This window comes from Protopterus annectens, chromosome 1.part1, assembly GCF_019279795.1.
Source record: "Protopterus annectens isolate FY-2018-M chromosome 1.part1, PAN1.0, whole genome shotgun sequence".
NCBI classification, from domain to species: Eukaryota; Metazoa; Chordata; order Ceratodontiformes; family Protopteridae; genus Protopterus; species Protopterus annectens.
The window spans coordinates 270,780,901-270,804,801 of record NC_056726.1 but is presented as its reverse complement, the minus strand read 5'-3'; the positions used below and the strand labels follow the sequence as shown (position 1 = coordinate 270,804,801).

General features: G+C 40.5%; 1 protein-coding gene across 3 annotated transcripts in view; it reads right to left on the bottom strand.

The window, feature by feature from the left end:
• LOC122804506 (synaptotagmin-like protein 2) overlaps nt 1-23,901 on the bottom strand; it is a 3,492,381-nt gene that overhangs the window by 302,501 nt on the left and 3,165,979 nt on the right. For all 3 annotated transcript variants that reach the window (XM_044074423.1, XM_044074432.1, XM_044074438.1), the window contains one exon: nt 8,612-8,711. In XM_044074423.1, coding sequence (XP_043930358.1) covers nt 8,612-8,711 — 100 coding nt within the window. The remainder of the gene's footprint in view (nt 1-8,611; nt 8,712-23,901) is intronic.

The following is a 23,901-nucleotide window of genomic DNA, read 5'->3' as shown; positions in this document are numbered from 1 at the left end:
GGGTGCCCATGTCCCTCATGACTGATTGTGTGCTTAAGACCTTGTTATTAATGTGATAATTTGTGGCCACATCCCTCTCCCCAAAGTGGATGATGCATTTTTTTGGCATTCAGTTTGAGGCCATGTTTCTGGCTCCAATCATATGTTTCGGTAAGACCCTCTTGGAGGATGTCCACATCGCTAGGAAACTGATGACAATGCCCAGCTTACAGTCATCTGCAAATTTGGTCAGCCATAGCCCATTGGTTTTGGCCAACACCTCAGAAAAGTATATCCCAAACAACAACGGCCCCAAGACCGATCCCTGGGGTACACCACTCATTACGGGTCAACTGCTTGAGGTGGCTTCCCCTACTTTGACTAGGTGGGTTCAGTAAGGCAGTTTGCTACCCATCTGGTAACATATGAATTGATGCCTAGTTGAAAGAGTTTATCTATTATACCCGAGTGGGGAATAGTATTGAAGGCTTTAGCCAGGTCAAGGTAAGCAGTGTGCCCCATCTTCCCCTCACCCATGGCTTTGGTGATTGCCTCATTGTCGTCAAACACATTTAACAGGCATGACCTCCCCTTGATGAAACCAAACAGTGTTGGTCAAGTTTTTGGAGGCTGCCAATGTTCTTGTTAATGAGGTCCATGAGAATCCGCTCCATGGCCTTGCAGATCAGGCTAGTTAGGCTGATGGGTCTATAATTTCCTGGATAGGTTCACATTCCATTTTTGTGCAAAGGGATGATAGTGGCTCTCCTCCACTTGGCTGGGATGAAGCCAATACTCAGGCTTTGTTTGAATAGGGTGCCTAATGGTGCTGCAAGTTCTTGTCTGAGTTCATCTAGGATGCATCCTGGGATGTTATCAGGTCCCATGGAGGCTGTATATTTTGCCTTAGAGAGAGCAGTGATCACTTGCTCCCTAGAGATAAGGGGAGGTGGCAGGTGTTGGGGGTGTCCTGATTTACTGATGGGGGAAAGAGGTGTAAAGTTTTCACTGAACTTGTCTGCCAGCAGGATGGCTATATCTGTGGCGTTTGTGTATGTGGTGTCCTTGACCTATCTGGGTGCTTCCCTTGAGATTGTGGACATATGCAAAGGAAGCCTTGTGATTGTCTTTAGTAGATGTGGCCAGTTTGGACTTGAAGTTTGCTTTGGAAGATTTTACTAGTGCTCATATTTGCTTGTTCAGACTAAGGAGAGATTGTTTCCAATTAGGCACCTGCTCCTTCTTGGTCCTGGACAACAGTTTTTTCTTTTTATTATAGAGTTTATTTATTGTAGATGTCTACCAGACAGGTTTACTCTTCCTTGAGGAGGATGATTTTGTCCTGTCTGGTATTCCTGATTCCATGCAGCTATACAAGTGCTCGTATAGTACTTTGGTGCAGATTTAGACATATGTGCCAGTTCCTATGGAGGGGAGGGAGCTGTAAAGCTGTTTATACCCTCCCTCAGGAGATTGTAATCAGCTTTCAAGAAGCTTTTTTGTTATACCAGAATACACATGAGGTAATATGAAGCCTGCAGCTTTCATGTCATATTTTGTATGAACTTAATGTTAATTTTAGGTGCACTTTTGTTGTAAGTGGCTGAGTTTTTCAAAATGCCTTTGCTTTTCCTTATTCAGCATGAATAAATGGGTCTATATCAGTCCGTCAAAATGGCTGACAACCGAATACCAGATGTTCGAACTGTGAAGTTCAAACACTGATTATCGCAAAGCCGTGGAACACCGAATTCTTTCCCAGGGAAAGAATTCAGTGAGCCATTTCTGTGGCTTTGTAATTATCAGGACTGTGGTGGGAAGTTACGGGTCAGGTTCACTTAAGTGTGAGATTGTGTGGACGTTAGGGTTAGGGTGCGGGTAATGTGGGTGTGCGATAGTGACAGACTTTAGGGTTAGGGCAAGATAGGTGAGTTAGGGTTAGGGCGCGGGTTAGGTGAGTGTGCGATAGTGACGGACCTTAGGATTAGGGTTTGGGTTAAGGTAAGTGGATAGATAGTAGTGTATGTACAGTTTAGTGTAGGGTTAGATGTAGAATTTTAAGTGCTTGTGTGTGGATTGCTGTTTTTGTGGTGTGCTTGTATTGTGTGTGTGTTTCTTGGAACAGCAATTTTTTTCCCTGGGGAAAAAATCGCTGTTCTAAGACTTCGATGCTTTTGTACTTTGTGGTTAGAAGTTCGAACATATGGTGTTCGAACTTTACCCGTTTCGGTGAACTGATATAGACCCGAATAAGCTATGCTTAGCTTATGTGCATATTTGTGTAATGGCACTGTTCTTAGATAACTGCTAAGTAGCTGTGAAGTTCTGGACTATGAATACTACCCATAATGTCATGGTATTTGCATCGCATGTGAAAATGTGATAACAGAATGTACTGCTTTTTTTTTAACTTTGTGTGTATGGAACTTTTTTTCTGGGCCTCCACTGAAAAGGGGCTTTGTTCCCAGCTGGTGTTTCCAGGTAAACAAAACAAAACAAATATATAAGTAATGTGGAAGGGAAATGAGTCATTATACTTGTAGCACTCATATATGCAACTATATAGTTTTTATTTAAATGAAATGTTCAGCTTTTTAGCTGTGGTGAGTTGATGTGAATGGGAATGGATGCTTTAGGATGACCAAGAAGAAGAAACAAAACAAATGAAGCCCTGTTACCAAAGCAAATCAGCAACACTGTGCGGGTAAGTACACATCTTTACCTCATAACACTGCTGTTACCTGCATGCATGAACACACATGCACACACACACACAGAGTGACTGGAAAGGTAGTTTTAGTTCACAGATAGTTACTAGGCATGTGGTCTAAGAGATCATTAAGGAGACCAGAATCAGACAGTATGCAAATGGAGACTGAGGTGATCAAATATTGGACTCCTGGAAGCAGCTTGTTAACAAGCTCAAACACTGGACCACAGGAAGCAGCTTGTTAACTCCTTATAGCCTTAATCATCTATGCTAACAACCAGATATTTGCAGAAAAATAGTGCATGATCTCTAAAGTGCTCAAAAATACTTCAGCTAAAATTAATTAGCAAACATGTGCAAATAAACCACTTTAGTGCAGTGGAATATAATAGCCAGATAATGGAAGGAGAAGTGGCCAGCATTTTTATCACAATCAGATGTCTGAAGAGCACATAGAAATGACTATAACTACTGGGGGGGGGGGGTAGGACCTATCTTTGGATAATACAACTGTTTAAACAGTTACTAATCTGCCTTTGTAGGAGAGGTGCACATTTGTGTGAAATAAGATGGAATACTTTGTTATGGTGACATTTATTTTTTACTATAATCTGACACCCGAGATGTACACAGTAAACTGGATGTAAGTGATGAGTACAGAGGCCATCTAAAGATACAAATGACTTACCACTGATGTTGTTTGATCAGTGTTAAATGATATTCACTGAACTGACATGGCAGGAGTAGTTCCAAGCTATGTATTGCTAAAATCAGTAAAAAAATAGTATTTCTATGCTTAATGTGTGTGTGTGTGTGGGTGTGTGTGTGTGTGTGTGTGCTGTTGCAGTGTATTCAAGAGGAACAAGTTAGCCATTTCTTTCATTTTCCATCATAAGCATTGGCACTTGTTGATCTGGCAGGAGCAGGGTCCGTGTGAAAATAAATGATCATTGGTACAGTGGCACACTGCACAACACTGGCATTTCACAGTACACAGCTTCGGTTTAGTTACTAGCTGCAGCTTCTTTTTTGTAGAGTCTAAATGTCCTCCATGTGTGGGTTTACCCATGTGGTCTGATTTCCTACAACACCCAAAGATGTAATGTAGGTAGATAGGCATGTAGTGTGTGTGTGTTTATGGTTAGTTTCAGTGTGCCTGTGTATTCTAATAATAAAAATAGTAGTAATAGTAATGTCACAGATTTTTTTTGTCTGTGGGCACACACAATATTGCAACCTCATCTAGTCTAAAAACAGCCTTACACAGAGGTATGCACAAAGGTTTGCTGTACCCTGTGTAGAGTTGTAGACAATGTAGCTATTTATTCCCCTCAATCTCAGATGTATGCAAAGGAGACCAGTAATGTTTATATAGGTGTAGTGTACTATTTAGGAGCAACAAGTTGAAATACATTATCATAATTGTTTTTATTTTTACTTTCCTCAAAATCAAACATCAGACACACAAGTGGGTGGTAGAGGTAAGGAGGCATGTTGTTATATACATCAGAGAGCAACAGCTTGATCTATGATACTCTGTTATTTTTATTCTTTCAGTTTTGACCCTGACATCAGAGTGGTACACAGAATGTGTGTGTCTTTTGGGGGCAAGGGTGTAGAGCCATGCTATATATATAGTTTTAACAGTAACCACTTGAAGTCTATGACTGTGATAGTTTATACCTTCAAATCCATTTCAACACCACAGACATGCACAAGACTGAATTTATCTCTTTGCTCATGTTTTTTCTCGGGCCATCGTTGTATCAAAACGTTGGAAAACAGCTGAAAGAAATGCACCTCAGGGCATATATAGGCTCAAGTTTTTTCTATCAGCCGTCACGCCCAGAGATCAATTTGATTATTTATTCTACAGTTATTACCAATCTCGGCAAGTTGGTGTGTGTTGAAATGATGCAGGAAGAAGCAAAGTTGTAGAATAAGACTGAATTTCTTTCTTTAGTCATGATTTTTATTCAGACCACCATTGGATCAAAAAGGTTGGGAGAAAAACCTCTAGAAATGCAGCTCAGAACATCTAGAACCCCCACAGCTTCTGGGGGTCTTGTGCCCCGACCCACAGTTTAATTCATTTATTTCTTTAACACTTATGGTGTGTTGAAGGCATGTAGGAAAAAGCTGAAGAATAAGAAAAAAATATGCAAAAAAGTAGTCTGTATATACTGAAGCTGCCATAGGGGTTAAAGTAGAGGGAAGAGGCATTGGCATGTGTATGGGATAGTACCACAGACCCGTTTTGTCTACTGCACTGTTTCACACTGTTTCATTTAAGTTCAGTGCAGCCTACAGCAGTGCACAACTACTTTATTCAAACATTCAAACTACTGCTGGAGAATGGCATAATATTTAAGGTGTTTACCTCATAAATGCACAGTACAGGGTCTGATTCTTAAGTTTGGGATGGGACGTTTGGCTAAGCTTAAAATGGTTCATAAGGGCAGATAGCTTAGTATAAACTGATGAACCTACTGCAAATGTTATCTTTCAGATTGTTAAAAGTAGGCTAAACAAAAGACAAACATGTTTGCATTAATATGTATAGTATGCAGGCCTTATAAAAACCTGTAGCTGTAGACAGAGCAGCATGCAGCAGTTTATCTTCTTACAACAGAGAGGTAAGAGGACACTACAAGCGCTCGAGTGCCAAGAGCTCAAAAACTAATGACTCAAAGCCAGGGACTCCAGCATCTTGTAGTGAGGACCGACTGTTGTTCATGCTCAAACATGAATACGAGTTCAGACAAGCAGTTGCTGCAGCTTACCTAGCAAATTATTTGAGTTTGAGTGAGGTACATTTAGCAGTTAGGATGAGGGAGTGGGAGAACTTGGGAGTGTGGACTAAGTCACTGGTTGGGTCGGGAATTTTAATTTTAGAGAGCGGGAAGAGGGGAGGTTGTTGTTAGGGCGTGAGAAGGGAGTTTTAGGGTTAGGGAGTTACAAGGGAGTCCTAGGAGTAGAGTTAGGGTTCTATTAGGGTTATACAGTATTATATGCTAGGATGTTGGGAGGGCTAAGTAATTATGAGTGATTCTGTTAATGGGAGTTTGAGCACTTATCGTTTAGAACAAGTGTGTTGCGAGCTACTAGCATGCAAGAACCTACAGTAGGCCCAATATAAAATCATAAATATCTGAATCTAGGTAAGGAGTTTAAGACTTTTTGACCAAATGTACTTTTGACTAAAACATGTTTAAAAGTGGAACAGGGCAAATACAACCAAACAATTGTTCCTCAGTGGGAGACAGAGCACCACTATCACCAATGCGGGGGTGTGGGGTGTGGCATTGCTGAAATTTAGTTAAAAAATCTTCACTTACAGTGACCTCTCTGATTTGAAAAAAAAAAAAAAAGTAGTTCAAAGGTAAAGTGCTGAAATCATCAATTTGGCCACAGAATCATCAGTTCCCTATATGTGCTAGTTTCTTTCCTTCATGTCCACTGAGGCTGGCCTACAGCACCAGAAGGTATATATGACTATTATGCCATCCTACATTATATAATGTGTCAGTCTGAAAATAGATTTGTTTGTAACATTTAATGTTTACTCACATATTATCCTCTTTATAATTTATTACTGTATTATGTATTTATCTTCTATTGTCATCTGGGCTGAGCCTGTAAGTGGTTATATATTTTTGATCACTGCTTACCCCAGTAAACAAATATAATATAATATATAAAAATAAATATCAATCAATCATTGGGGGTAGTCCATGACTAGTAAAATGTGTTTGATCAAGGTGTCAATAGATACAGCTTTAAAGATGGTGTTAAAGTGTCAGTAAATTATGGAATCGGAGATCTTGGGTTTCTCCCTTTCCTAATTTGAATTTTTGGTGATTATCTGACAGGACAACCTGCTGCCAGGTTTATTTGCTCATCTTTATTTATCAAAAGAGAAAAAAAATCTATCAAATAATGTAGGGCATGGAATGTAGTGTACTGGAATGAACTCATATACAGGTTTGTTGAATAAGCAGCTATAAGCATAATGATTATCAATTACAGGTAATGGCTGGAATTCGTTGCTGCCATCACAACATATAATTGAGGCACATGGCTGGAATTTGTTGCTGCCATCACAACATATAATTGAGGCACATGGCTGGAATTCGTTGCTGCCATCACAACATATAATTGAGGCACATGGCTGGAATTCGTTGCTGCCATCACAACATATAATTGAGGCACATGGCTGGAATTCGTTGCTGCCATCACAACATATAATTGAGGCACATGGCTGGAATTCGTTGCTGCCATCACAACATATAATTGAGGCACATGGCTGGAATTCGTTGCTGCCATCACAACATATAATTGAGGCACATGGCTGGAATTCGTTGCTCCCATCACAACATATAATTGAGGCACATCCCATCACAACATATAATTGAGGCACATGGCTGGAATTTCCATCACAACATATAATTGAGGCACATGGCCATCACAACATATAATTGAGGCACATGGCTGGAATTTGTTGCTCCCATCACCACATATAATTGAGGCACATGGCTGGAATTGCCATCACAACATATAATTGAGGCACATGGCTGGATCACAACATATAATTGAGGCACATGGCTGGAATTCGTGTTTCTATCACAACATATAATTGAGGCACATGGCTGGAATTCGTTGCTGCCATCACAACATATAATTGAGGCACATGGCTCGAATTCGTTGCTGCCATCACAACATATAATTGAGGCACATGGCTCGAATTCGTTGCTGCCATCACAACATATAATTGAGGCACATGGCTGGAATTCGTTGCTCCCATCACAACATATAATTGAGGCACATGGCTGGAATTCGTTGCTATCACAACATATAATTGAGGCACATGGCTGGAATTCGTTGCTGCCATCACAACATATAATTGAGGCACATGGCTGGAATTCGTTGCTGCCATCACAACATATAATTGAGGCACATGGCTGGAATTCGTTGCTGCCATCACAACATATAATTGAGGCACATGGCTGGAATTCATTGCTGCCATCACAACATATAATTGAGGCACATGGCTGGAATTCGTTGCTGCCATCACAACATATAATTGAGGCACATGGCTGGAATTCGTTGCTGCCATCACAACATATAATTGAGGCACATGGCTGAAAGCTACCAGGCAGTTTTCACTATTACCACATGTCAATTTATAATACAACATAGTATCTCTGCTTGGACTTGTACATAGAAGATACCACTAATAAGGTTGTAGGTAAGCTATCACTGCCAATGCACTGGCTTAGACCAGGTGTACTAAAATAAGTGATAATGTCCCTTTTTAATAAAACTCAATTAACTGACTTCAGAAATATTGTGCCATGTGGCTGAGAATCCATTGTTTGCTTTCAGTTTCAAGATGAAAATAAAATAAATGCCAGAAAGACAAAAACACTTGACAGCTATACCTTTGAAGTATAATTTGAAAATTAACTAAATATTAATTTGTTAAAACTGTAGCACTGTCATGTGCCTTTGGCCTTATTTTACTATGTTTGCAGTTACATATGCTTTGGATTACAACGATGACTGCAAAAGTAGAGTCATACCATATTAATCTGAGTGAACTATTAAAAAGCAAATTTTTTTAACATCCCATGTGATGATACTTGGATGCATTCCATGGTAATACTTCCTGCAGTATCAGTGCTTGAAACTGTAGCTGCCAGCGTAAAGAAGCCCTTGTACAAGTCATACTACATAAAAAAAAACAAAAAAACACAGAAACTGATATAGTCAATGCTTCAAGCTCAGTGCAGTTACATGGAAGACATTTTGATTGAACTTTTCACAGATTGAAGCTCAGGCCCTCAGACATGTTACAGTATGGATCAATTGAAAACTAATCTTATCACAGTACAAGACTCCTAAAACAACTTGTGTTCTTACCATTTTATAAATGAATTTACCCCACTTGGGTTCTGGGATTGCAATCCTCTTGCTTCTTTCAGCCAGATATGAAGCTCCCCTGTGACAGGCTTATTTACACCTACAACAAATTAAAAACACACACATCAAAATACAAGTGTTATTTTACTTCATAAACCCAAGAGACAAATAGGAAACCACTGCCTACTTTTCAAGAATGGCAAAATCAATTATTTTTATGATTTTCTAATGTATAATACCCATCTCAGATGCATATATTTTTGAAAATCTTGAAAGGCAGTAGAAAAGACAGAAATTAAATACAAAAAATAAAGATAGCTGTCATTGAACAAACATCGACTTTTTCATATACAGCACATTAACAAAAGTTATATGAAGCAATAAGCTGAACATTGACTTAACTGCATGCAGAAAGGTAAGACAGCAACCCAAGCTCCATTCCAGAACAGTCAGAAAAACCTTGCAAACAAAAATAATCAAACCATCATAGAAAAGGAATCTTTAAATATTGGGCTAATATGTATGTCTTGATCTTCTATGGCCATTTACATGGGAAATATAGACTTCATTTGTTGTTTCACCTGAAATACTGCCCCATTCTTTAAAGTCTGTGGGAGGGATTAAGTTCAATTTAGTGTTAGGGAGTCCATCATCTAGAACAGCATGAGTATTTCCACTCAAAATTTATAATGTCCTCAGCATGGCTTCATATACGTGTATTGTACAATCCAGTTTTACACCGGAAAGATAATGCTAAACCAAATGGACCATTGTTTATAGGCTTGGGCTGATAACACTGATGCAGTCTAAGTGCATGCATAGAGTCTGATATAATAGGTCAAGACAAATATTTGGGTAAAATATCACTAATAAACAATCAGAGGCTAACTGGTTTGTTGGAGGAGGAAATTGAGGGTTGACGATGGAAAGCTTTATGAACTGGAGAGTGTTCAGCAGTGCTGCTCATGGGTATTGTCTTGGATATTATCCATGTGACATTTTCATAAACTTTCATAAATTATTTCCAGTAGGTGGCAGAAGTTAATTGAAGACACTAAATGTTTCAGGACAGCAAACTGTCTTGTGGTCTAATGGGGGGAAATGAAATTCATAAAGGAAATGAAAAGAACAATTTGAAGCACTAATGCCAATGACAAAGGATACAGCATCAAAGGCAGAGGCTCAGAAGGGCAGAAAGCAACTAAAAATCTAGCTGTTGCATACTCATAGTTGAAATAGAGGCAAATGTGCATTATACTAAACTCTCCTGTAGCCCACACTCACAAAATGCAGTAAGTAAATAAAATGGTAGTAATGCTTAAAAATACACAAGATTTGCTTAATATTCTGCCTACACTGCATTGTGTGCTGCATATCTGACATGCCTACTATTCTTTACTGAGAGCAGTTGAGCACATGATCTGTATTCCTTAAAGGCTATATCAGTCACACTTACTCTAAGTCATGTCACACTGTTGTGACATCATGGTTTGTTCCTAGCTTTTGTAGTTCTAGCAGTATAGTGAGACATTGTTTCCCAAGCAATTAAAAAGTAAAGACTTCAAAAAGTAAAGTATGTTCCTATGCAAGTGATTCTAATTTGCCATAAACTAGTGTGTGTGTGTGTGTGTGTCTGTGTGCCTATTTTGTTTAATACTTCTCTGGGAGTTGCTGGCTATCTTCCTCATGTGGTCTGAACAATACTGCACTGCACTTATAAGGAAATCTCAGAGTATGCTTGAATAAAGGTGGGCAGGGATTCTGTAGTATCTGTACATTACTCTGTATGCTGGGATTCTGTAAATATGTGTACAGTACTCTGCATGCTGAGATTTTGTAGTATCTGTACCAAACCTCTCAACCTGGAAACATGAAAAATCTGGACAAGGCCCATAAAAAATAGGTACAAATCTGTATGCTGATTAACATGTAATTTGCATACATAATTACAGAACCCCACCCACTCCAACAGAATTGTGGGATATCAACTTTCAAATGCAAACTGAAGGACAACCAAAATATGGCACCACTGACCCCCTGCAGCCATTCCACTGTCCCATTAGCTGGCAATTTCGCCCCATTTACCATAAACACTAATGTGTGCATACTGCTTTACTTCTACAATGATAATTTGGATTTTATTTTGACATCTGCTAAACAAAGCAATACTGTCTCAATGAAAATAGACTTGGCATTAAAACTTCTCTTCCCTTGAAACTCACATTCATTGAAATAGCATTGAAACCCCACCACAGCCAAAGAAAATGCATCTGGCCAGTCGTGGATAAAGATTACCTTTGGTCCGTTTTCAAATCATTGGCACCTTGCACACAAAACAAGAAACATATATGTGTTCTTTTCTTTGATACACCTTCCTAACTTTATTTAGTTATATTCCTTGTATAATACAACACACTTGTTAGAGCGCATTTTAAATTTGTTTGAACATTTTTCCAGTAGGCAGTACTGTAGGCAATGAAACAAAATGCATGAACCAATAATGGCAAAAATGCCCAATTTAGAACATTTCCATCATAAAAGTCTACTTCCACACCCACACTATAAATAGAATGACAGTAGTGTAAGCCATAGGCATCTTGCACAGCTTCTCGCACTTATTTTCAAGTTCATTTTTTTGAGGGGGGGCAAAAGGTCAAAAACCAGGGACACATTTTAAACATTGCTTGTATAATTTTGGAAAGTTGCTAGAATAAAATGTTGTTACCACCATGCATGTCACTGGCAAGTCTTGAATCCAGGACCCTATGCACTACAATGGGAGCAACATACCACTATGCCAAATCAGCAGTTTCCTAAAAAAATAGGAAGACTGAAACTTAATGGCTATCATTTAGTGAATTCAATTCTCACTTCTCACCATAGCTCTCAACTCTTAACACAAAAAACCTGGACAAACAACAAAGCCAGTAATGGGGGAATACAAATTCTGTTTTCACTTCCCACCATAGCTCTTCTCAACTCTTAGCACAACAAATCTGGACAAAGCTCAGAAATGATGGTGGCTAGGGACTTTAGGCTCTTTTTACCCTGTACCTTCGGTACAGGGTTTAAGCCTGAAATGCCTCTAGCCACCAGGTGTATTACATGGGGGCATTTTCACACAGACACACACACACACACACACACACACACACACACACACACACACACACACACACACACACACACACACACACACAACCTGGCTGCTGTTAAGTGATTCCTGCATTTGTTCCAAAACGAGCGAGCGTCCAAATGAACGGCTGTTCCTTGTAATCGAAAGGAGTGCTGCTGTTGTTTCAAACTAATGGCTGTTCCTGCTCACATTTGCAGCCAGACCAGCCAGAAATGACAACGTGGCTGGTAGCCCTGAAGGAGCTGATGTCATCGTGCAAGTGATGATGTCAGCTCTGACTGCATGGTATTTGAAAAAAATTAAAAAAAGTAAATGAAATAAATCGGAAATGAAGGGGTGCCACTCAAGAATTGTGGCACCCCTTCATTTGGACTCCAAAACTCAGTAAAAAACGATTAATTCGGTATGGTTGAGAGGTTTGATCTGCACACTGTTCTGCAGCTGGGATTCTGTAGTATTTGTACATTACTCTGCATGCTGGCATTCTGTAGTATCTGCATTCCGGGATTTTGTATGATCTGTACATTAGTCTGCAAGCTGGCATTCTATAGTATCCGTGCACTACTCTTTATGCTGGGATACTGTAGTATCAGTATATGACTCTGCATGGTGGGATTCTGTAATATCTGTACACTACTCTGTATGCTGGCATTCTTTAGTATCTGTACATTACTCTGCATGCTGTAGTATCTGTACATTACTCTGCATGCTGAGATTATGCACCATCTGTGCAGTACTTTGCATGCTTGGATTCTGTAGTATCTGGCACAGTACTCTGCATCCTGGTATTCTGTAGTATTTGTACACTAAATAAATGACTGAAGACGGTTCAGGGTACAGAGAGGTGCAGAGAAGCAAATCAGAATAAAAAGAAAAACTGCACCAGACTTGTGCAAGTCGGGTGCAGTTTTTCTTTGTATTTGTAGACTACTCTGCATGCTGGAATTGTGTAATATCTGTACATCAGGTCCCAGTGGCCTAATAGATAAGGCATTGGCCTCCTAAGACAGATTGTGGGCTTGAGTCCCACCTGGAGAGATATAATCCTGATACAAGTAGAGATTTTAAAAATGTTGGTGACTGGTACAGTTGTTAAGGTATTTACAGTAGAGACACAGGGATAGGGTTTGATTCTCACTTTTGAAGGGAACTTGTCCAAGCTTAAAATGGCCTGTAAGGGCAGCTAGCCTAGTACTTACTTCGGGCTCATTCTTCAGAGCTGCACTTGGTTTTGGTACTTCACCTGGAAGTTACAAAGAATCTGCTGCATCTAAAACAATCCACTGCTAAAAGAACAAAAATAATTATTATTTTGCAGTCCTGCTGATTATTTTAATGTATGTTTCTATTATTTGTTACATTTCTTGCACTTTAGTCGAGTTTCAAAGCTGAACTGTTTTCACTGCTGCTGTACTACTTAATTACACTGAGTCTGATAGTTTCACAGGACTGTAGTGTCTAGATTGTGTGGTTTCCCTGTACTTAAGCTCTAAAACCAGCATGTTTACATTTGAGGGTTTTCTGACTGCACTCTTGTGGAAGAAGCATGGTGCTGCGGTAGCGCTGTCGCCTCACAGTAAGATGTTGTCCCGTTCGATTCTCAGCTAGAGCATCTTCTGTCTGGAGACATGTGTGAATGGGCGTACCTTAGTTGAAGGTTGTGCGTCAGGGCTGGCAACTCAGCACGTAAAAATCTGCTGCCAATCATGAGCGGACCGGAGTTCCGCTGTGACGACCCCTAACCGGGAAAAGCTGAAAGACACAACAACAACTCTTGTGGAAGAAGCATGCTGTAGCAAACCTATCTAAGTTGTGGACTGCTGGCTGAAAGCTTAATCTGTGTGTTTTCCTGATTCATCTGTAGGCCTTGCTGTTGTAAAACTTTTTTTTTCTGATTGTATATAAGCCCAGTGTTTGCATGGGTTTGTGCTAAATTCCTCAGAGCCGCTCAGGGTTTGGCTACTTTGCCTGAGAGTTAACAGAGAATCGGCTGCTAAAAGAATGAAAATAAGTATAATTTTGTACTTCCGCTGATTATTTTACTGCATTTCATAAGAATCTTGTATTTGTTGCAGTTCTCACACTTTAGTAGAGTTTCAAAGCTGAACTGCTGCTGTAGTATTTAATTACACTGTGTCTGCTAGTTTTATAGGATTGTAGTATCTAGAATGTGTAGCTGACCTGCACTTGAGCAATAAAAGCAGCATTTTTACATTAAAAGGGTTTTCTGACTGCATTCTTGTGGCAGACGTGTGCTCTAGCAAATCTGAGTTAGGGGCTGCTGGCTGAAAGCTTGTGTGTGCTTTCCTGATTGGTTTGTAGGCCTTGGTATTGTAAAACCTTTTTTTTTTTCTGGCCAAGGCTCTTGCCACCCCCATAGTGCCTTTTTTATGCAAGGCTCAAAAGAAAAACCCACCACCGTAAATAGCGCAAGTAACAAAAAACTGAGGGTAATGCTACTCAATGCCAGAAGTCTAAACCTCAAAATGCACGCACTCGAGGCACTCCTCAGTATGGAGAAAACTGATATATGCGCAGTAACAGAAACCTGGTTTAAGGCTCCAGAGAGCACCCCAGCACTACCAGGCTACAACTCATACCATACATTTCAGCCACAAAACCCGGACCAAAATACAAAATGCGGGGGAGTATCCATATTCATCAAGGATACCTACACCTCTAGGTTAGTGGCACAGCACGATGCTTCAGAGATCATCCACGTGCAACAATGGGCAAAACTGCTATTCAAATTATAGCTTGCTACAGATCACCCACCATGTCCCAGGACCCCCACTCCGCATTACTGGAAACACTGGGAAACATAAAGGTCCTACCAAATACCCTGATATTGGGTGATTTCAATTACCCAAACATTAACTGGGAGAACTACTCAAGTACAAACTCCCTTGTCCAACATTTCCTAGAATTTATAAACTCAAACACCCTGGATCAACTGGTCAACACCCCTACCACAGGTGACAACATACTGGATCTGGTCATCACCAACATGGGCGACTGGTGTTCCACACCGGACGTCAACCCCTCATTGGTTAGATGTGACCATAAACTAATCACTTTGGATATCCACATTCCGCCACCACCAGACAGGTTCAATGCAAACTTCAGCCCCCTCTCACCCCCAAAAGGGCCCATAACTATACCAGAAGAATGTAGTGCCCCTGAAATCACAGACACTCAGGTTAAAACAGCCCTCTTCAAAGCCAAAAACACAGCATCAATGGGACCGGATGGTGTCCCAGGCTGCGTCATACACGAGCTCAAAGATGAACTAACCCCTCACCTAAACACACTGTTTAAACTCAGCCTCTCCACCGACTATGTGCCCACAGAGTGGCGCACAGCAATGGTTATTCTGCTCCATAAAGGTGGAGCCACAACGGACCCTGGGAACTATCACCCTATATGCCTGACTAGCTTGGTCTGCAAAGCTATGGAGTGCATCATCATGGATCTCATTAACCGAGACATTGGGAACCTCCAAACATTGGACCCTACCCGGTTCAGCTTTGATAAGGGCAGATCATGCCTCCTAAACCTGATGGACTTCTTTGAGACAGTTACCAAAGCTATAGACATGGGAAAGGTGGTCCACACAGCCTACCTAGACATTGCAAAGGCCTTTGACACTATTCCCCACTCAGGTATTAAAGACAAGCTCACCAGCCTGAACACAAACCCCTACATCATGAGATGGGTTGCCAGCTGGCTCCTGGACAGAACCCACATGGTAAGAGTTGTGGGAGCTAGGTCTGACTTTAAACTGGTTACAAGTGGCATTCCCCAGGGCTCAGTCCTAGGACCCCTCCTGTTCGGCATATACTTCTCAGAGATACAGGCAAGCACAAGAGGACTATGGCTGACCAAGTTCACAGACAACTGCAAACTAGTGGCTATAATTGACTCTCCGGCTGACACAAACATCCTCCAAAAGGGTCTCACTGAGACAGATACCTGGTGTCAAAACCATGGCCTCAAGCTAAATGCCAAAAAGTGCATAGTCATCCCCTTTGGAAAAAACAAAGTACCCACAAACTATCACATAGGTGGTAGCCCCATAAATACAGAAGACGTAATAAGGGATCTGGAGACCCAAGTAGATAGTAACCTCTCCTTTGATAATCAAATTGCCAAAGTGGTTAGAAAATCCTTCTATGTGGCCCACCTAATCACAAAAGGGCTTGGATCCAGATCGAAAGATCACTCATCAGACCCATCATAGAGTACAATGCCCCATTTGAGATGTACCTTACAAGACACCTGCAACAACTGGAAAGACCACAGAAGTACCTTACCAAGAGAATCACTGGCCTCAAGCAGATGCCCTATGCAGCTTGACTGAAGAAACTCCAGCTGTACTTGGTTGCATACCAGCTACTCAGAGGTGATCTCTGCCTGACATACAAGGCCATGTCCAACCCAGAACTGATGGACATGCTCCACCTAAAGAAAACCATATCCCCTCGAGCCACACGCTCCAGGGATCTAAACCTCACCACAACAATAAATAGGACATGCTGGAGGGATAGATTCCTGTTCCAGAGACTTCCCATGCTCTGGAACAAGATTCCAATCTACATTAGACAGAGCTCCTCGCTAACCGTTTTCAAGAGAAACAATGACGAGTGGATGGGAAACAAAGTTTACCCCAGGGATCACTTCAATGGCTCTGCTGGACAGAGGTACAAGGAACTAATCTAAGGGGTGGTGAAAGCCAACACATTCCGGTTAGGCTTATAAATGCCTTCGGGCAGATAGCCTAGTACCTACCTATGAACCTATGATTCTATATAAGCCTGATGTTTGCACTACAAAGTTCCCCAGTCCTCCTGCTGCTCTAGGAGCATCTGAGTTGTGCACAGAGCAGCACTGTCTTAATGGATAGCTACAGTGCACACTGAGTATAGCAACCATTCTTTATCCCAGTGCTATCATCCCAGTCCAGTAAGCCTACCACTCTTCTCACTGGTTAAACCCATAGTAAGAAACCAGAAACCATGGCTAGGCACTTTCCTGCTATCTCTTTGTTGCTAGCCAGGTGGACATGTGTATCCTGAGGTAATGTAGCAATTTTCTCATGTATACCAACAACCACTTAATTCTGAAAGAAACAGTATGTTAGAGATGTAGCTCCACTATAAAAATTGAGACACAACTTTCACATACTATCAAAGCAAATGACAAATTAAATCATTTCCCTCACTAAATAAGGTCCCGACACACAAACCCGCATATGCAGAGATACTCAGAAGTAATTTAACAAAATCTCACAGACCTCCCATATGCTACCCTCAGAAACCACTTGCAAACAAAACCAAGTCAACACCAACCACTACACATAAAAATACATATCAGAGGGTCTCCACAAGCAAGCCTTTACGGGAAAACATCACACATTCAAACAGCTTGGACACAGGAGACTCCATCATGAGACACACCGATGGTCCCTTCACCAGGCTGGACAAATAGAGGGTTACAGTCAGCCACCTGTCAGGGGCTAGGATTCACCAGATCACACAGTCACTCAGGTTACTCTACCACAAGTACCAGTAAAGCTCAGTCTTAGTCCATGTGGATGTGAAGGACCTGGGATATACCTTGATGGAATACATGAATGCAGACAATGGATCTCTATATGTGTCATGGGCTGATATGAGCCTCACATTGAGCAGCATTCTACCCTCACCAAGAATGATACCACAATAGAAATGGAAAATGATTGACTTCAATAATTGGCTTAGCTACTGGTGTCATTCCAAGGGGATCCATTATTTGTCAGCCTGAAATGACATGATCCACAAACCATGCTGTTTTGCCAGCAATCATCTGTACTTTTTGCCACTAGACTTTTGAACAATGAGCAAATGACATTCTCATAGTGCCTATTTTAGGCAGTGCCAAACCAACAGCCTTACCAACATAAGAAATTCTTCTAACGTGAAGCTGGAGGGACTACTGCTCAGTGTTAGGAGTCTTAACAATAAACTACACTCCTTGGAAGCTGTCATCACCTGGAGAATGCTGACATCTGTGCAGTTACAGTGACTTGGTTGATGACTCTACTGAACTGCTCTATGTTCAGCTGAACATAGGCAAAATCCCCCCAGTATCATCTCTAGCTGCAGATCCCCACTCATAAACCATGAAAACCACTCTGCATAATTGATATTACTAAAATCACTTACTATTCAGCCCAACACATTACTCATGGGTGATTTTAACTATCCTTCCATAAACTGGGAAACACACTACTACAGACATGCAGGCACAGAGATTCCTGGGCTTTGTCGATGCAAATGTTCTGGAACAGCTGGTCTGCACTCCCACTAGGGACTCAAATATCCTTAACACAGTACTCACAAATATGTGGTAGCACTGCACCCCCCCCCCAACGTAATGTCCTCATTGTTCTCAAAATTGGTCTCCTATGAAATAAATGTAAAGGCAGACCTTCCATCAAACCCTAAAGAATTTTTCTAAGCCAAATTACCTTCTATTAAGTGAGCACAGGTAATTTTAAAGCTTCCCCTAACCCCCAAAACATGAAAGGCTATGCAGACATATACACAAATGCTTTGTTCAACCACTTAAACTGCACAAAAACTGCACTACATGACTGAACTAAACTTAGGTCTAGCCAGAAAAACAAGTTACCTGGTGGACCCCCTGGCATCAATAGATTATACAACAGAAGGAAGAAATTCCTATCAAGAAGCAACTTGGAGGGTGCACAACAGAGGAAAAAATCCCTCATTAATCTCAAGAGATAAATCAGGGAACTAGTCAAGTCCTCAGAAGCTAAATATGGGACCAAACCAGCCTCCTAAGCAAAGGATAACCACAAAGAATGCTTTAGCTATGCCTGAAATTGTAAGGGAAACATTCAACAATGTGCTGAGCTGGCTGTAGATTACACTACCTATACTCAGCCAGATGAAACAGCAAACCTGCTGGTCAATACATTCAGATCAAATTTCACCCCAACATCACCTCTGGTCACTCTCCATGAAATAATCCCTACCATTCCTTTGCCTGTTATCACAAAAGACCAGGCCTTTACTTCACTCTCTAAAGCTAGAAATATGGCATCAATGGGAACTGATAGAACTCCAGGGTGCCTATTAATAGCTTGAAACATGATCTAGTGGACCCACTCGGATCTCTTTTTAACCACAGTCTCCAGACAGGCTTTGTCTCAGTAAAGTAGAGGACAGCAACAGTCATCCCTCTGCACAAGGGGGTGACCATCAACAAACCCAGGAAACTACTGACCCATAAGTCTGACTAGCCTAATATGCAAGGCTATGGAAAGGATAATATTGGGTCTGATTAACAATATAGGAGACCCAACCCAGTTTGATTTCATCAAGGCCAGATCCTGCCTACTCAGTTTGGTGACTTCTTTGAGAAGGTCATCAAGGCCATGGATGAGGGTAAGGCAGTGCATACCACCTACCTTGACCTGGCCAAGGCATTTCACAATACCCCACTTAGGTATTATACATAAACTCACAAAACTAGGCATAAACCTCTATGTCACCAGATGGATAGACAAATGGCTCATGGATAGGACACATGTTATTAGACTAGGGGAACCCACATCCAGCAAGAGGCCAGTCACCAGTGAAGTACCACAGGGCTCAGTGCTGCCCCCCCTCCTGTTTGAGATATATTTCTCAGATGTCAAGGCAAATGTAGATGGCCTTTGGCTGACCAAGTTTGCTGATGACTGCAAGTTGGGGGCAATCACTGACTCCCCAAATTATATTGATATCCTATAGAACGGAATGACAGACTAATGATTGATATAAGAGCCATGGCCTCAAACTAAATACAAAGAAATGCAAAATAACTTTTGGGAAATCAAATGCCCCTGCAAATTACATCATCAGTAGCACCTCCTAAGAGTGGACCCAGTGGTGAGAGACCTGGATACTCATATAGATAGTATTCTGAACTTTGATTACCATGAGTCCATGGTGATGAGGAAGTTCTTCTATATGGATCAGATTAAAAATAAGGCCATGGCATCCAGACCCAAGGATGTCATAGTACCACTGTACTCCGTCATCATCAGACCAATAATCGAGTACAATGCACCCTTTGGCATGTACCTCACCAGGTACCTGCAACAGTTGGAACATGCTCAAAGGTTTCTCACCAAAAAAATACAGGGCATAGCCAGCATGTCATATGTGGATTGATTAAAAACCCTGTCACTGTATTCAGTTTCCTACTGGTTACTGAGTGCTAATTGATGCCCGACCTACAAGGCAATCTCTGACCCAGCCCTGATGGAAATGTTGCATATTTGCAAAACTAACTGTATGAGGGTTACCAGCTCCAGGGATCTGAACATGGTCGCTGGCATGAACAGATCATACTAGAGAGACATACGTGTCTCAGAATTGCCCCTTCTCTGAAATAGGCTTCCTGTTTACATGAAGCTGAGACCTTCTCAACCCATCTTCAAGTGCAATCTGGACTGTTGGATGAGAAATCGCAAATTAAATCTTGTGGTGGTGCCCACGTCCCTTATGGACACCGGCAGTCTGTAAAAATTGTCAAAACACCATTTACTGACCCTTGTATCTTTCCCTTAGGGATTGAAAATTGTGTAAAATCTGGGTAAAACTGGCTAGGCTTGTAAGTGCTCTTGAGCCATTAGGATAGTAATCTCCTATGAACCAAAGAAGATTACTCTGCATGCTGGGATTCTTTGGTATCTGTACAGTATGCTGCATGCAGAGTAATGTTCTTTGGTTCATAGATTACTATGAACCAAAGAGCATTGCTCTGCATGCTGGGATTCTTTAGTATCTGTTCAGTATTCTGCATGCTTGCACTTAGATCATCACTTTTCAGGGAATAAACAGAACATAATTTCCTGATTTGAAAAAAAACAGACGTAAGGTACTGAGGGATGAGTTCAGCCCTTGAATGCAGCCTGTTTTTGCAAATAGCATTCTATAACAGAATGAAGAATAAATGTCACAACAGGTGAGAATAACCTTGTACTGGCAGACACATGGAAGGTAGTTATAACATTGTGAGTAGCAATGACAAAATAAAAATATGCATGTGTACATCTGAGTGCATGCATACTAGCTGCACAGGTACTGGCCAGTTTATCAGAGATAAGAAAGGAAAGGAGTCTGGTAGACAGACAGAGCATATTTATTTGGTTCAGTTGTTAAGCACTTGTAAAACTGGCTAGCTGGATAACTCATGCTGAAACAGCAGACTGCTTTACAAAATCATATAACTGAAATCACAGAGATTTCATTACTGCTAAAGGTGATGGAAGCCAAGGCATAAAGACTACTATTTAGTTAGTCAGCATCACAACAAACTAAATTAAAACCATTTGAAGACCTGACTCTTTTGCAAGATTATACACGTCCTAAGTGTTAATCAGCTGCAGAATGATTTAGATTCCACAAAGGAAATCAGTAGCAAGTAAATACATATTTAGAAATAATGTTATATCTATACATTTTATATATATATATATATATATATATATATATATATATATATATATATATATAATGTGTGTGTATGAAATTATGTCATGAAATATTTAGAGCTCAAAATATCTATAAAAAACTGAAAGGTATACCGAATCACAAGATATCTAATAATGCTATCACACTAAACATACCTTAAATCATATACTTCAACTTCAAAACCAAGATCAAGTGTTGTCCTGATTATGGTATTGTTAGGAAGAGTGTTTTTAGTAAGGCAATGTGTAGGGACAGGTTTAGGGTTAGTACACATGATGTGGGCAAGGGGGATACGTGTGTAGTTTGTAAAAGTATAACTGCAGATTTATTATTAAAGAAATGCCTCACCTTAAAAGCAGCATTAAAAGTTTCAAACATGCATTTATTGTGGTATTTCCATATCACAAGTCTCTGTTAGTTTATTTTGAAATACTGCAAAAAGAAAATCATAGTGATTTTGTTTGCCAGTAGAAAGGTAATACAAAGAGGGTACAAGGCATAACTAAAATATATAAAAAAGTGCAATGTACCTAATATACTTGTGAAAATAAAATTCATGTATTGTGACAAAGCTGGAGGCAACAAGAATGGTAGCAGACTTAAGAAGAAAAGCCAGCCATGTTTGAAACAATATAAATTATCCATTGGGGCACAGTACAATCTTGAAGGCAGCATGGAAAAAAAAAAAGCTAAGACTAGATGTAGACACTGGGGTTCATGTCACTACATCGACATATTATTATGTCGACAATTACTGCAACGACACAAAATAATCGACAATTGAAACCGTCGACAACTGGAATCACACACTTTAACTTTACCGACAACCCGAAAGCACTTTTAAATGGAATGCTACCTTGGGCCGAGTACTAACATGGGTCAAGTTTCACCCCCATCTTGACCCATGTTAGTACTCGGCCCAAGGTAGCATTCCATTTAAAAGTGCTTTCGGGTTGTCGGTAAAGTTAAAGTGTGTGATTCCAGCCGACGTTTCAATTGTCGATTATTTTGTGTCGCTGCAGTAATTGTCGACATAATAATATGTCGATGTAGTGACATGAACCCAGACACTGGGGTTGGTATACCTGTAGTCTCATGTGCTGATTACAAGAATTATTTCACATTTCTCATAACTTATGCAGGTAGAGGTCTGAATGCAAATGGATCTTAGTGAAAACTTGGAAGAAGTTACCAGTGGCATGAAGATGAAAATTCAGGTTTTTAGTATTTAAATAAGCCCCTCCATATGGGAACTGAACTCAGACTGGTACTCTTGTCACTGCACTGTGAGTGGCTTCATAAAATGGTGGTTTAAGCACTATTGCAAAGAGACTGTCACAACTGTTATATGATGTGTAGGAACCAGTCTGTACTAAGGAACCTGGCACAGCAAAGTGCACAAAAGCCAGAAATGATATGGGTCACAGTGCTAATCCACGTTTCATGAGCTCAAGCAGTACCAGAAGCACCAGGAATCAAGGTAAACCTAGAGCACACAATGCTGCCAGTACTGGAATGGGATTCTGTGGTGCAATGCAACGAGGCAGCTTCACCAACAGTCCCAGCACTAAAGAAAGGCAATTCAGGAGAAAATGTACCATATTTCACAGTAACAATTAAATCACTGCCAGGCAATTAACACCCTCATTGCATTCAGATAATATCTTTATGCCTTTGACTGCAGGAAAATGACTTGGATAGAATGATTTGCTTAAGCATATCTGTTAATGGAAATATATGGATATTCCTAATAGTGATACCTATAAATTCTGTGCCAATACAATCATCTAATTTCTGAAGCAACAACTGCACCATCAGTTTGAGCAAAAGAATACGACTCAAGTGCTCCAACCACTCCACATTTACAGTGCTATAGTACTGATAACAGACAACAGGTAGATATGAAGATAATTACCTTAACCTACCAGTGGTCCTGGAAAGACTGAAGACGTACGGCCTTTCAGCAAATCAACAGAACACCAACATTTCACAAGGAAATAAAATCTGTTATGCTCTACAAATTATTTGTAAAAGTCAAGCACACATCAAGCCCTGCTGCACCTCTCCTCATCCTTTCAAACCCGGAGGTACTAGATTCATGGTGCATAAAATTAGTGAATGGAGGACCTTCCCTAAAACAGTGCCCACTGATGTCAGGTAAACATATGGAAACAAGTGACTCCCTAGCTGTACTCTGAGAAAACACAATGTTATAATATAAAAGCACCTCAGATCATGTTAAGGTTGACATCATACTTAGGGATAGTAAACTATGACCATCTATTCCAACCTGACATTTCACTATCTTCTCCCAGTGAAGGAATTATGCCATGATAGGCCCAATAGGAAGTGGGACAATGACTGTGAATGAGCTTTGAGGTGACCTAGATCAGACTGGACAATGCTTGAACTTAGAAGTTTAGTTATATTTGAAGTCAATAAATTGAATGTCAAATGTAGAATATTGTGATTATACCAAATAATTTAACAGAGAGACACATAACCAACTGTAGACAAATATTTGCACCTCATTAGACAAGATATTGTTTATAGTAGGCCCAAACTGTATGTATTACTGGTGTATGTTTTTGTACCAATTTAGCTGTTTTGTACTGTATCTGCCCTGT